This window comes from Panthera pardus, unplaced genomic scaffold (assembly GCF_024362965.1).
Source record: "Panthera pardus isolate Hobbes unplaced genomic scaffold, ASM2436296v1 HiC_scaffold_11, whole genome shotgun sequence".
Lineage (NCBI taxonomy): Eukaryota > Metazoa > Chordata > Mammalia > Carnivora > Felidae > Panthera > Panthera pardus.
The window spans coordinates 33,828,410-33,843,564 of NW_026526666.1; the positions used below are offsets into that span (position 1 = coordinate 33,828,410).

The 15,155-nt window shown below is 39.0% G+C and overlaps 1 protein-coding gene across 10 annotated transcripts in view; it reads right to left on the bottom strand.

Annotated features, from left to right (window-relative positions):
* SH3GLB1 (SH3 domain containing GRB2 like, endophilin B1) overlaps positions 1 to 12,585 on the bottom strand; it is a 34,789-nt gene extending 22,204 nt beyond the window's left edge. For 2 of the 10 annotated variants that reach the window (XM_019414049.2, XM_019414047.2), the window contains exons 1-2: positions 12,200 to 12,580; positions 1,689 to 1,830 (exon numbers count right to left, since the gene is read on the bottom strand). In XM_019414049.2, coding sequence (XP_019269594.2) covers positions 1,689 to 1,830; positions 12,200 to 12,271 — 214 coding nt within the window. In that variant the 5' untranslated portion in view covers positions 12,272 to 12,580. Of the gene's footprint in view, positions 1 to 1,688; positions 1,831 to 12,199 lie in introns of all 10 variants that reach the window. The other 8 variants (XM_053892929.1, XM_019414052.2, XM_019414048.2 and 5 more) reach the window with 7 other exon arrangements.
* Between the last annotated feature and the right edge of the window lie 2,570 nt (positions 12,586 to 15,155).

The following is a 15,155-nucleotide window of genomic DNA, read 5'->3' on the forward strand; positions in this document are numbered from 1 at the left end:
ACACAGTGCACTGAAAATTTAAAAAATGAACTAAACCAATAAAACAAACACTTCAGGAGCCAGCATAAGCATTAATTATAATACATAAAATAGGCTGCTGGAATAATACTTGCTTTTGTGGTAGACTCTGAAGCAGCGTCAGAAGTTTTTAAGCAGGACTTTTAAAACCTTTAAATTGGTTAAAACCATAATGAGTCAGTCCAAAACATAACCATTTAAAAGATGTTAACTACATTTCAGAATTTCATTTTCTGACTGTGAGAGGGATTCTTAGCTTTGTTGCATTTCTATCTATTTGGTCAAAAGTTCAAAGTTGAATCCTATGTTGATTTCATTCAGTTAATAAAACATTTGGTATGTTTAAACTAAATGTTCATTTCATTAGGGCATCAATGGACCATAATAAAATCTTAAAAAAATCTGCGGGCAATTCTGCTATAATGCAATAAATATTTCTGAAAAACTCTAGGTTCTGGAAAATTGTACCCCCAAATTAACAGGGTTTAGAGTAAAATGAAGTTTGTGCCTGACCACTCATAATCTATGTAACTTTATAGTCAGAGCACAAACAAAAAACCCAATTTTTGTTTACTACTTCAGACTTAAAACACTAATGTAAAATTGTACTATATGAGCCACTGTAACTTTATGCTGATGAAATTCCCGTTTGCCAGTTGTGTATGAGTTTGTCTGCCATTCAGAAAAACATATAGAATAGACTACTTATGTAAGGAGCTCTGGACAGAGCAAGGAACAAAAGGCAAAATATCTACTACTTTTTTAAGATGCCATGGTATATAATTTAAGTAGCTTTAAATGAGTAAGAAATACCACTTGGTGTTCAAAGACAACAGGCTTCAAAGTGTGAAAGGCCTGTTTCAGAACAATTAAAATGTACAAAATTACTAATATTTTGTGTAGTGCTTCAGGTTCACAGAATAGCAATAAAGTTTAAACCTTGGAAGTTAGTACCTAAAAGTAAGCTTCTGGAATTTCACAACATGGTCACAATACTGGGGCAAAGGGGAATGAAAACATTTGCTGCTTTGTTCTTCACTGTTGATGTATAAAGCTCACAGTGAAAAGACTGGGTGTCAATACACCAAATTCAAGTTCAATTTCCACTTCTAACTGGCTAAGCTACACTGTATAAAATGCTAACTTGTGATTTGCAATTAATAAACAATTGTTGTACACCTTATCTGAAAGATTACTGAGATTGGTGATCTGAAACCTTAGAGTTGTCTGAAAATCAAATGGAATAATTTATGTAAAAATATAAAACTTAACATAAACATAAATAATTGGTAACTAAGTTTTCACATAATTTTTCCTTAATTATTTAGGGACAATTCCCCTGTATATATAAAAAAAAAAAGGTTAATTTTTTTTCACAGTCTTCCTAACTCTTAAAAGTCACTCCCTGAAACTTCAAGAGGATTCTACGAAGGCATGAAAAACACGATTAGTCCAGTTGTCAGAGGGTACACAAAGAGTTGTTTAGCACCCTCTTCTTCACCAAAAGCACAACACACAAACCCATAGACCCTAAAGCCACAAACCAAAAACTTCTGTTTTCCAATAGCTATCAAAACCTTTTTTGTTTGTTTATATTAAAAAAACCCCTACTAACAGTACCCTTTAATGAGATTAGTCAATAAGGTAGACAAAGGTAAAAAGTTTCTTACTTGGATTTGGCTGCAATAACACTTCAGTTTGTTTCATTATTTTTTCTGTCCATATTTTGGTACATTCAGCTTTGCTAAGAAGATTCTCTAAGTGAGCATCCAATTCTGTCTTCTCTGCCTGGCCAAGCTTTTCTTCTGTGAACTGTTATTAATTATAAAAAAAAATTAAATATACCTCAAACACATTTTAGGAACCTATATCAGTAATTAAAAACTCAAATCCAGACACTCCCAAACATACAAATAATTGTTTGCAAACCATTGCACTGAGTGCTTTTTTTGCCCCTATAGAAATTTATCCATACCTCTTAATCTGGACCCTCTCTTAAGATTAACGTATATCCTCAGTTCTGCTAAAAATGTATGGTGTGAATTCTAGGGAAAATCTAGCATACTGCCTGGTATATAAGTATTTCTTACATATAAAGGTAGGATAGCATAGTGGTAAGGAGTAAGAATTTTGAGTCCATTGTGCTGAATTCAGATTCTGGCTGCACTGCTAATTGTGTGACCTGAGCAAGCTTCTGAATGTTTTCTTAGGTATCTACTATCATAAAAGAGAGATGATACATATCGTACGGTGCTTTGAGAATTAAGTAAGAGTATGTATGTAAATCACTTTGTTCAGTGTCTGGTAATTATTATTTTGAATTTAAAAAGGGCTGCTTATGTTAACGTGGCTTTGTATTAATGGCACTTTAATCACCTCCAGTTAAATATGCTTTTATGGGATGTTCTGGGAAACTACCATTTGTTTCTTCAGGATATGTTACAACAATTGATCTACAGACTAACTTTTGGGGCATATCTTATTCATACTGTGGAGGCAGGTTTTAAAGATCATAAAATGTAGTTAAATATAGTCAGCATATCAATTTTTACTATCTTGAATGTGGTGGTTTTTGAGGAAAAGCAGCATTGCCCATTCAAGAACAAAGAGGTAAAAAGATTTCCATGTGCATTTTATGGGCACTTCTGAAGACTTTCAATTGAACACTAGCAGTGACGACTTGGGGGGGGGGGGGGGAAGAAGTGATGACTCAGGCTGTTTACCATGCAAAATTTTCTTCTAGAATATGTGGCTTTCTCTCATCCTAACACAGGCATATCACTAGCACTAATTCTATACTCATTAGTCATGACTCACTTCTGGGTAACAATGTAATGTTTACTGTGCTTTTTTCCCCCTTTTCATCTCTTAAAATATCTTCTGCTACTTCATTTTTCTGAGTTTTATTATCTGTTTCTTTCAGCATCCTTTTTATTGGTCTAATACTTTCTGTTGATTATCAGTTAACATTTTTAGCTGAAAGGTCCTCTAGAATGTTATTCTTAGAGTCTGGTGTTAACTCCCCACTGAAGGTCTTGTTCAGGGGCTAGAAATAAAAGCTTCAATAGCTTTTGTAAAGCCTTATGTCTTTTTGAGACTGGCTTATAGACAAGCCCTGACCCAGTGAGTGCAACTGAAAATAGCAGTTCCAAAGCTATTGCCTAAGCCCACAACCTTGCAATGTACTGTAACTGAGGATAGGAATAGGAGTTGCATTGGGCAAAAGGTCAAAACCCTGATGCCACGGTCAGTTGGGTAACTACTATAATTTCACTCTTAAGAGTGAACTCTGGTATTCCCTCTACAAATCCCTAGATTCTAGGCTACAGACCTCCTACAGAGGTTAGAATTTTACATGTTCGAGGTCTACCTCTAATGGTTAAATAGGTTATCTCCCAGATAAAGCAACCAATAGGAGGCAAACAAAGGAGGAAATACATCCAGGTTAACATGATCTATGAAGGCTGATCTACCAATAGAGAAAAATTCTTAACTTAGCACCTTAATAAGTATATGTATTTCTTTATTGCATTCATTCCTTCAACAAATATTTTTAAGTACCTTAATATGTGCCATGCACTATTCTAAGCACATGGGTTTAAGGAGCCAGAACAAAGTTTCTGCTCTTAGAAGCTTACATTTTAATAGAACAGACAATAAACAAGTAAACAATTCGATAATAAGGATACAAAAAGACAATGGATATAGGACCAACAAAGTTGGTCCTATTATTTTTTGAGTGACTGAACAATCAAATGAGTGAATTAATGAATTTGAGTGTAGAAGAAGGAAGAATTCATTCTGCAGGGAAAGGGAGAAGCAGGAGAATCAGGGAAGGCTTCAAAGGGAGAGAAATATGCAACCTGGGCCTGGAATGGGGAACAGGAGTTTGAAAGGTGTGAGATGTGGGTGGTTAGAGAAACAGCTTCTCTGAACAGGTAACAACTGATCTAAGAGCAAATGATAAGAAATGGGCTATGTAAAGATCTAAGGGAAGGGTATAAAGTCCTTTCATGACTGGTCTTCCAGTTGCATTTCTAGAAGATTCGTTAGCACTGCTTTTATACACGTTAGTTTTTTATAGAAGTCCTTAACAGGGAAGTCAGATGCCCAACCAACTGAGCGACCCAGGCGCCCCTGTTAAGGACTTCTATAAAAAACTAACACGTATAAAGGCGGTGCTAATGAATCTTCTAGAAAATACTTCCGTATTTTTAACAGTGTCAGGGCTTAAGATAAATTAGAAAATGCCATATACCAAGCTGTGCATTTTATACCAAATACTAAAAAAACCTAAAACCCAAAACCAATATAAACTCTTATAACACATAGGTAAGAATCACAACTGTAGTGATGAACATTTTGCCTAACGTGTCAGTGTTGCGATTCAATCTTCAATATCACATCTGTTTAAATCACAGTCTCTTTATACTGTAAGACTTCCAGTAAATAGTTGCTGACTTCAAAAAATTAGTATTTTCTTCTACCATTATATGAATATATTCTGTTTTTCCTTGCCTCTGTGTCTTTGTTCGTAGCACTCTGGTCAGCTGTATCCTATAGTCCACCTCTGCTTCTTACATGATATTCAATAACCATCAACTTAAGGTTAACTTTAATCCTATCTAGAATGAGCAAAAAAAAAAAAAAAAAAAAAAAAGGTGCCAGTACAGAAACACACTGCGAATGTTATATATTTAGGTTGAAATTATACATTTATATTTTATTACTCAAACTTATAATTGTAAAAAACACAGTATCTCCCATGACTTTACTGTGGGGGTTTAAGGATTTTTTTCTATTAATCAGCAGGTATGACATATTAAGTTAACGATATAGTATATTTAATACATACATGTTTCTCTAAAATATTTTAAAGAAAGCTTACAAAAAATGAGCTACATCAGCTAAATTTAGGCGTTTTAAATTGTTAATAAAGATATTTATGGGGTATATATTTTCTTCTATTGTAAGTGAGATAAAGAATCAGCATATGACACAGTTCTTTTGCCATCAAGGATTTTATGATCTTAAGAATGCTGGTTAAACACAACATGAAATTATAATAATGGCACCCTTCTGAGACAGACAGAAGACCTTTTCTTTCCAAAAAAACCCAAAAAAACCACAAAATTCCTGGGGCGCCTGGGTGGCTCGGTCAGTTAGGCGTCCAACTTTGGCTCAGGTCATGATCTCACAGACTGTGGGTTCAAGCCTTGTGCTGAGCTCTGTGCTGATAGCTCAGAGCCTAGAACGTGCTTTGTATTCTGTCTCTCTCTCTGTCCCTCTTTAGCTCACTCTCTTTCAAGATAAATAAATATTTAAAAAAAAATCCTTTCCCTAATTACAAAAAATTTAAAATTTTACTTTAAAAAATTTTTGTTTTCGGGGCGCCTGGGTGGCTCAGTCGGTTAGGCATCTGACTTCGGCTCAGGTCATGATCTCACGGTCCGTGAGTTCGAGCCCCGCGTCGGGCTCTGTGCTGACAGTTCAGTCTGGAGCTGTTTCGGATTCTGTGTCTCCCTCTCTCTCTGACCCTCCCCATTCAAGCTCTGTCTCTCTGTCTCAAAAATTTAAACAGAAATGTTTAAATAAACATTAAAAAAATAAAAAAATTTTGTTTTCAACATATTTAAGTCCAAAATCACTACTAAGTTTGTAGTCTTCTGAGGATATCCAGTTGTTAGTTAAAAACAATAGTTGAGGGGCACCTGGGTGGCTCAACAGGCTAAGCGTCTGGCTCTTGATTTCAGCTCAGGTCATGATAGTGAAATCTGGTCCAACAACAGGCTCAATGCTGAACATGGAGCCTGCTTAAGGTTCTCTCTCTCCTTCTCCCTCTGGCCCTCCTCCACACACATTCTCTCTCTCAAAACAAAACAAAAAACACCCACAAAAAAACCCCTATAGTTTGATTTTAAGCATTTTAATGAACTTTTAGCAGTATCATTTAATAAAAACTTTTGTGAAAACAACCTACAATGAAAGTCAGAATATGTTCTGTAAGTCCAAATCCAATGTTCTCTAAAATGTAATTTGACATACAATTCTTTCATAATGATTTCATTAGGAATATAGTAAAATGACACGAGAACCGAAAGCTTAATAATCCCCTTCTCTTCACATATTTTCTTTACACACTTCTTTAAGGAAAGGACTGTCTTTGAGTCAGCCACATTATGCCAGACACTGTGATCCTTTCTTTACTACAGGATAGGCATCTAGCCTACAGGATTCTATACCATGCTTTACTACAAAGATAAAAGCACAAGCAAAAAGACTATATGATGAAAGACATCTATTTAGTATGAACTCTAACCATCAATTCTTTGAGTGGGTAAAGTAACATTTTAAAAGTTGTCTAAACTTCTTAGGGTAAAATGTATAGCACAAATTCTGAATATAATGAATTTGTAAATTGTAAAATTAGATCCTTCTCAACTTATTCTCAATTTTGGCTGCTCTTTGGAATTACCTGGGCAATCTTTCAAAAACAATGATGCCAACTCCAACCACAAGGATTCTTCTTTAACTAGACTGAGATGCAGCCTGTAAAGATTTCTGAGGTAATTCTAAGTGCAACTAAGACTGAGAACTACTGTTCTAAGCTCATAGGTGATTATATTAACATCAGGTTAACAAACCATCTTCTATCAGTTAATTAACACCAAGCACCAAAGGATGTGAAAAGTTTTGGGTAACACTAAATATGTAAAGTTTTTACACAATCAGAAAATGTATGGACTTTGAATGTGACATGTTTTATTTAGTAGAATTTGAGAGACACGGTGAAGCTGTTGCAGTTTAAATTCTATAGAAGAAACAGGATTTCAAAAGGGCTTGGGTGAGTGGTCATGTTAGAATTCCATCCAGATAGGACCTAACAGAAGTTAGTTGAGGGCAGCAGCATATTCATCTTTACCTCTAGGCTTAGACACACCATTTTTGCTAAATTAAACCGGAGATGAAAGCCAAGCTTGCAACTAAATTTTAAAGACTTTTTTTTTCCCCTCAGAAAATAGCTGGCATTCATGAAGTTTATACAGTAACTTCAGTAGGCAGTTCAAAGGAAATATTAGAAAATTAAACTCCTAAGTAATTTAAGTTGAAAATATTTTTTTAGAAACAATATGGTCTTATTTTAAAGATGGTGAGCAAAATTTTGCTTCAATATCAATTTTGAAGTAGAAATGTGTCCACTTGGAACATTTATCAAGCGAAGTAACAGAATAGTACTTCACAAAATGGATATTTACTACAAAGAATAAAATACTTAATTATGATAAATTGGGGTTAGCCTATGAAGTCTATGAGGGCAGAGACCAGGTCTCCTTTACTTTTGTACTTCAATGCCAAGCACCTAGAAGGTACTCAATAAATACAGGTTAAATTAAACAGTTTAAAATTTTAGACTGGCATTAGTCAACTTCAACTTCAGCAGATTTAATGTTAGAAAAACGCTAATAAAAATAACAAATTATTTAACATACTAAATGATTCAAAGAGTAAACTTTGAATATGGATACCCTGCCTGACTAAAATGACAGAAACTTTTTTCTTTCTTTCTTTCTTTTTTTGAGAGAGAGAGAGAGAGAGAGAGACAGAGAGCGAGCACGAGCAGGAGAGAGGGGCAGAGGGAGTGAGAATCTTAAGCGGGTTCTGTGCTGAGTGGAGGTTCACGACCCTGGGATCACGAGCTGAGCCGAAATCAAAAGTCAGATGCTCAACCAACTGAACCACCCAGGTACCCCCTAAAATTATATAAATAAAAGAACGATGTTGGATATTGTGAGATGGGAATAAGAAACAGAGTTGATTCCTTAGGACATACAAACTTATAAAGATGTGAAAGCCATAGAGTAATAGAATTTTACAGCTCCAAGGACCTTCATTAGAAGAAAAAAAATGCCAAATGATCATACAGAATTGAAAAATGACACAAGATTTCACATCAAGCCCTTGGGGTCTGAGATGGACTGAAGTTTCATCCAGAGGGAAGGAAAAGACTACACAGAGAGAGGGTGGAGGGCACTGAAGAGGAATTTAAATGTATGAACAAAAGTCTACAGTTAGAAAAGTACAAGATATTTTGGAAATTAAAAAATAATTTGATAGGAATATAGTGTGTATACATGAGTGAAAAAAAAGACAAGGTCAGAAAGGAGTATGTAATACTCAACTAAGGAGTCTGGACTGAAAAGACAGATACTAAGACTAAACGGCTTTTAAGTCCCTAATAAAGTAACAATTTATGGAGGATAAATTACCTGATGCTTTTGTATTCTATTATTTTGAGGGAGTTAAGAACAACAAAAGCACCCAAATGGAATAAATATTCCTACTGATTTATACATTTTACCTTAATATTCTTTCAAAGTGGCAAGGCATATAAATATAGCCCAACGCAGTGCTTGAACTCAAACTGTTGTGATCACGACCTGAGCCGAAACAAACAGTTGGACCCTTAACCGACTAAGCCACCCCTGTGCTCCCATATAAACAGATTTTATAAGAGAGTAGTGATGAAACCAATTTGTATGTTTAATAGTCTCTTTTTTAAAACAGGGAATGCTTACTTTTTAATCTGAAAACTTTTAAGTACAATGAAAAAAAGATATGGCAGTTGGCCACCAAGAGCATGACCTATTCCTTAAGGTATAATTTGATTTGAATAGAAATTATTATTTAGAAATGTGAAAGCTGAATTCCATTCCTACTGTTTTTATTACTTATAATGAGTAACTGGCATAGCTCTTACCCTATTCTTAGCATGAAACTTGGCACTTGGCACTATACTGATGTCAACTCAATTTAGACTGGGAATTCAGTTATTAACTAAATAGCAAAATGACAAAGCAGTGTTTTTGTTGAAAATTACTACACAGCATTCCAAATTTCACATGTTGCATTTTGGAATCATCTTTTTCTTCTTACATAATTAAAAAAATAGTACTGTGTAAAAGGTCAAACATTCAAAAGTATAATAGTATATTGAAACTCAGCTTCATAACTGTGAACATTCTGCCATTGTTTCAACTACTCCCTTTTTCTCTTCTAGAATATTTTAAAGCAATCCTCAGATATAATATACCTTCTACATAAATATTTCAGAACCTATTTCTAAGAAATACAGACTTAATAGAAAAAGATAATATTTAAGGAGTCTGTTCCTCCTGAAATTTTTCCCTTCTCAGTAAATCTCAAGCCAAAACCTCATAGTCATCCGTAACACGTCTTTCCCTCCTAGCCTCAAGCCAACTTGAGAAGCAATACTGAATAGGTTCTGAATCTTCCCTGCTATTACTGTCACCTAAGTCAATATCACCTTTTGCCTATCCTATGGCCACAGCTCCCTAACTGATAACCCTGGTAACCCAGAACCTCAGGGTCTTCATACTTTTTCCCTCTGCCTAAAATGCCTTTCCTCCAAAAAATTGGAATGGTCACTTCCTTGAGGTCTCTTGGAATTTGATCCTGTTGGAAAGACTTGTCCTGAATCATATATCTATACAACCTGGCAAAAACCACCATCCCCGCCATTAACATATCACTTCTGGCCTTTTTCTTCATCACCACCTGATGTATTTACTAATTTGTCTTTTGCTAGATTATAAGCTCTATCAGAACAGGTATTTTGCTGATTTTATTCACCAGTGTATCACCAGAGTCCAAAATAGTAGTGTAAGACAGACATGGCAGTAGGCACTTAAGTATTTAGTACTGAGAATAATTTGATAGCTAAGATTAGGACAGAATTTAAAAACTAAAGGATTTGAAGCAATGAGCAATTAAAATCCATCTGAAAAGTACATCTTTTGAGAGCTTTGCTAGATTTATTTTTTTATTATTTAAAAAAAATTTTTTTTAACGTTTATTTATTTTTGAGACAGAGACAGAGCATGAACGGGGGAGGGGCAGAGAGAGAGGGAGACACAGAATCGGAAGCAGGCTCCAGGCTCTGAGCCATCAGCCCAGAGCTCGACGCGGGGCTCGAACTCACGGACCAGGAGATCGTGACCTGAGTTGAAGTCGGATGCTTAACTGACTGAGCCACCCAGGCGCCTGCTAGATTTATTTTTTAAATCAAGTCTACTAACAATTTAAATCAAATTCTAAAAATCAACCAATCAATCAAATTCTAGTACATGTGTCTTATTTAAGCACTGTGGATTCTCTACCTGAAAACACATCTCTCTTTAAAAGGGTGGCAATACAACATCAAATCTCTGCTCGGCAAACAAAATCTTTGGGAATCAGCAATAAAAAATATTGAAGGCCTCTTTTCAGTCAACATTAAGTCTCACAAATCAAATCATTTCAGACTCTCAACCACTCACCCTCCTTGCACTTGTCTTTTAACTATCGGAAGTAGGCTAATTTAAATCAATAAATCATTTTAACCAATGTCTTTACAATATAGCATATGTTTTATTTTTAAAATGTTTATTTATTTTTGAGAGAGAGCAAGCCGGGAAGGGGCAGAGAGAGAGGGGGGGACAGAGGATCCGAAGCAGGCTTGGCGCTGACGGCAGAGTCCTATGAGGGGCTCGAACTCACCAAACCTGAGATCATGACCTGAGCTGAAGTCAGACGCTTAACTGAGCCATCCAGGCCAAATGAACCATCTATAGCTTATATTTTAATGAAGGAGGAGGAGATAAGGGTTAAGGCAGCTAGCTTATTACTCACCATGCAGATTTTGGAACTTAGAAATCAACACCTAGAAGGAATTTCCCACTGCCTTAAGTATTATCTGCTTAAGTGTTATTGAAATGCTCAGATTATATTAGATGATCTTTAAAGTCTCTCCAGTCTGCAACATTCTATATTCTATATCTGCAATGCCTACTCTGCAAGAGAGAAGCAGCTTTCAATGAGTAGCAGATCAGGCAGCACTTGGCTATTTACTAGCCATGCAAGTTAAATAAGTAACTTAACCTCTATGAGGCTGTTTCCTCATATATAAAAGGGGTTAACAGCATCTATCTGGCAAAGTTACAGAAAGGACAGTAGATAATCTGTCAAATGCCTTGCATATGTTTGACAGTTTTTTTCACAATATAGGCAGCTATTACCTAGCTCGACTTCTACCATTCTCTTGCCAAGAATAATGCAATGTAAGATCAACTCCACCAATGAAACTGGGGTAAAGGAGAAAAGTAATAAGGCAGTGCAACTGATTTACATTTCAGTATTAGTTTGGTATGTGTATTAGAAAATTATTTTTGTTTTCTCTTTACAAAAGGGAATGTTGTTGCTACTATGACTATGTCATTAATTTAAGCCCCAGATTGTTTATAACTCATGTTGTGTGAAATTTACATCTGTTCGTAGATTTAAACGAGTTGACATAATGTGGGTGATAGCTGGGGAAAACTGTCCAAGTTCCCGAGTGCTGACACTTCCTTGACTGCGGAATGCCGCAAGACGGCTAAATTTCCCCCTTAAAGTGTATTTGAAATATAACAACTCTTGACAACACGCATAACGCGAATCTTCCCCTCCAGCGTCTCCTTGTCCTGCTGCCGATGCTCCTCATTTTGAGAACGAGGTGGGAACCCCCAAACTCCGGGCTTCCCAAGGCCTTGGCAGAGTATGGACGCCAACCGACGATCTCCATTTCGCCCGCGGACCGCCCTAAGCCCAGGGACCTTCCTTTCAGGGAGAGAGAGGGCTGGAAGGAACTGCGCTGGCAGCTCTTTCGGTTCAGGGGCAGGAAAAGGAAACTTCCTTCTTGGACTCGGCGAGGAGAGGGAGAGAGACGAAAGGAAAGGGTGGGGGTGGTGCAAGAAAGGCCCGTCTCTCTCGTTACCGCGCCGGGCTAGCAGGGCCTTTGCCCTCCCCGGGAGGGCGGCCACACCAGCCCTGGCGATGTGGGGCCAGAAAGGCGGGCGGTGCTGTCTCTCGGTCCGGAGCCGAATTCAAGGTGTCCTCCCGGGGCGGAGGAAGCTCCGCACCCTCTCCCCACCCCGCCTCGCTTCCGGGGAAGCGGCGGTTGAACTGGAAGGGGGCAGAAAACCGCCGCCGTGCCCGGAGGGGGCACCAGGCCGCGCCCATCACCCAGGCCTCCGGCCGCAGGCCTGCCAGCAGGTCCGTGTGGTCGGGTGCGGGGAGCGCCGCCGCCTCGCGCGGCCCCTCCTCGGCCCTCTCGGGCGCCACCCTTTCCCCCCCACCGCGGTACCTGCACAGCACGACTGAGGAAGGTGCCCGCGTCCGCCGCCAGCTTCTTCACGTTGAAGTCCATGATGTTCATCCTGGGCGGCGGCAGCCGGGCGGAGCTGCCGGCTGACTTAGCGGGGAGGCGCCGAGGCCGGGCTGGGGCACCGGGCGAGAGTGGCGGGGGCAGACGTGGTAGGTGGAGGGAGGCGGCGCCAGCCCCGCCGCAGCAGCTGTCGTTTCCGTGAGGGGGAAGCGAGAGGGTGGGGCGAGGGGAGAGAACGGGCGGGGCGGGCCGCGCGCCCGGGTGGCGGCGGGGGCGGCCGAGACGTCGGGCCTGCTCGGCGGAGTCTGGCGCTAGCGTCGGCGCTGGCGGCCGAAAGCTAGAAGGAGACTGACGGACTGGTAATGAGCTGTGTGGGGCGGGGTCCCGGACGGAGGAAGCCCCGCCGGCCGCGGGGTGGAGCCTTTTCAGAGGTTGTCGCGGGAACAGCGACCCCTTCTGGATCGCCGCGGCGCAGTCGCGGGGCGCGCCGGAAGCTCGGCCAGCTCCACCGGAGGGAGGGGCATGTTAGCTCCCAGAAGCGAGTAGTGAGGCGTGGGGGCCCTGGTTTGCAGGTTAGCCGCTGAAAACTGAGAGCAGAGACAACCCAAATTCCCCCGTTTTGTTTCAAGGGAAAATATGAAAATTGTAGCACAGAATGACAATATTATGAAATTACAACCAACAGACAACTCCTTAGCATCTTGTAGCAGCCACGCCCCGCTGATCCCTGACGCCTGGTGGCACTCGATTTACGTTTGCTGAGCAGGGCTGAGTTTATAGTTCCCACTGAGTGTGTTGTTCATTAAGGATTATTGAGAATCTTCTGTGTACCAGGACTGAATCAGGGGCTGACATACCGTACTGAACAAAACTGTCCCTGGTCTCAAGGAGCTCTCAGTTGGGTTACTTGACAATCTTCGGGCCCTTCACCCCCACCAGAAGCTCCGTTAACTATTTGCTGCTGCGGGGGTTTTGAGTGCCTTAAGGCAGCAAGCCCACGCTGGATTATTCGAGCAACACAAGCCGCCTACTGTGTGCAAAGTACGGTGACGGGGGATACAAAGTGCCAGGTGGGAGACACAAGGAAGTATAAAATGGTGAGTGAGATGGAATAACTCTTAACCCTTAACATTCAGTGTGGGGAATTTTAATAACAAATGAAAATATGAAGTGAAATCTGTTCAAAAGCCCATAATGCCAAGTAACTTCCAAAGCAGCTCTCACGATACGACCTATGCTTGAACTAAGTTAAAACAGGCGATAGCGCAGAGGGAAAGACAGTATTTCAAGAATAAAACACTCCATGTTATTTTTTTTTGTCACTGTATCCTTTTGTTACATTAGGGCTGGGAAAATACAGGCCCAGCAGGCAATGAAATGAGCTCATGTTTTACTGAAGCAGCAGAGAAGCAGTAGCTATTGTTAACGGCTGAAAAATTAGTTCCTGAAGACATAAAGAACAGCAGATTCATATAAATATTTGTATTCTTTTATTCTCTGTGGTGGTGACAGAAACAACCACTTCTTTCTAAGGTAACTCCAATAGAATGAGTCTCCAAGACCAAAATTGCTGCATGTATATTTCATCTCAACCTATTTTCCCAGAAATATGGAAAAGGAAATATGTAATCAGGAATCCTGTTTTTCATTTATTGTTTATTTTAGGTTTTTATGTGGAAATGCACTTTCTCTCTTTCCAGATGTCTGTCTTCACAATAAATATGTTTGCCATCATTTATGTTCATTCTAGTTTAGAATCACAAAACTGTGTCCACCATTATAGGAAAAAAACTCTGAATCCTGTCCTCAAACATGTAGATCTTCCTAACTTGAAAAAAAAGTCACTTCTTTTTGTTGAGCCCTTTAGAGTTTTAATACTGTTTCTCTCGTTTCACAAATTCATAAGACTCGTGTGTTGCCTGTATTAACTTACTATCCGTTTCCTGCCTGATTCAATGCAATTGACTTCTATTTCTGTAACTATACCTAAACAGCATTCTTGAGGTTGCCTTTATGTTCATGATAAACTCATTGGCCTTTTCTCAGACTTCCACAGTGACTGTATTCAGTGCCTTCCCAGCAATACACCCCTTTCCAGGCCCTTATTGTTTGCTGGCTTTCCCAGTACCTCGTAGACTTTCCCATTCCACTCTGCTGGCACTTCTGATGGCTTTAATGCAGGTATTCCTTAAACTCAATGTTCAGCACTTTTTTTGTTTTCTCTCTCTCTCTTTTTTAATGTTTATTTCTCTTTGAGAGAGAGAGAGAGAGAGCGAGCACAAGCAGGGGAGGGACAGAAAGACATAGAATTCGAAGCAGGCTTCAGGCTCTGAGCTGTCAGTGCAGAACCCACTACGGGGCCAAACCAATGAACTGGTGAGATCATGACCTGAGCTGAAGTTGGAAGCTTAAGCGACGGAGACACCCATGTGCCCCTGTTCTCTTTTCTTTGATTAGTTTCTTAATCCGTATTTATACCACTTCATTCTTTTATGCATTCATTCAGTAAATATTTTTTGGATATCTACTCTGTGCCAAATGGCATTATTCTTGTGGCTAGGAATATAGCAGGCAACAAGACAGATAGCCCTTGCTCTCATGGGAGTTTATAAATAATTCCTAAGACAGAAATTGAATAAGTACAATGTGATGAAATGCCTAGGAGGAATCCAAAGTGCTCTTAAACATTCACTTCCAGCCTGTACTTAGTAACTTGAATTCTAATTCTAATTTGGATGGTAGGTCTTTCTGGAAGGGTTCTAGATTACCTTTTAATGCTTTCTTTAATCTGTTCCTTATAGTAACTTCTTATTCCAATACAAAGTATTATGAAAGTGATGTTTTTAAGATCATACAAAGTGTTGAATACCTGAAATCTTCCCCAAAATTTTTAGCTTAAAAAATAAATAAAACCTTTATTGAAATGGTATTGTAG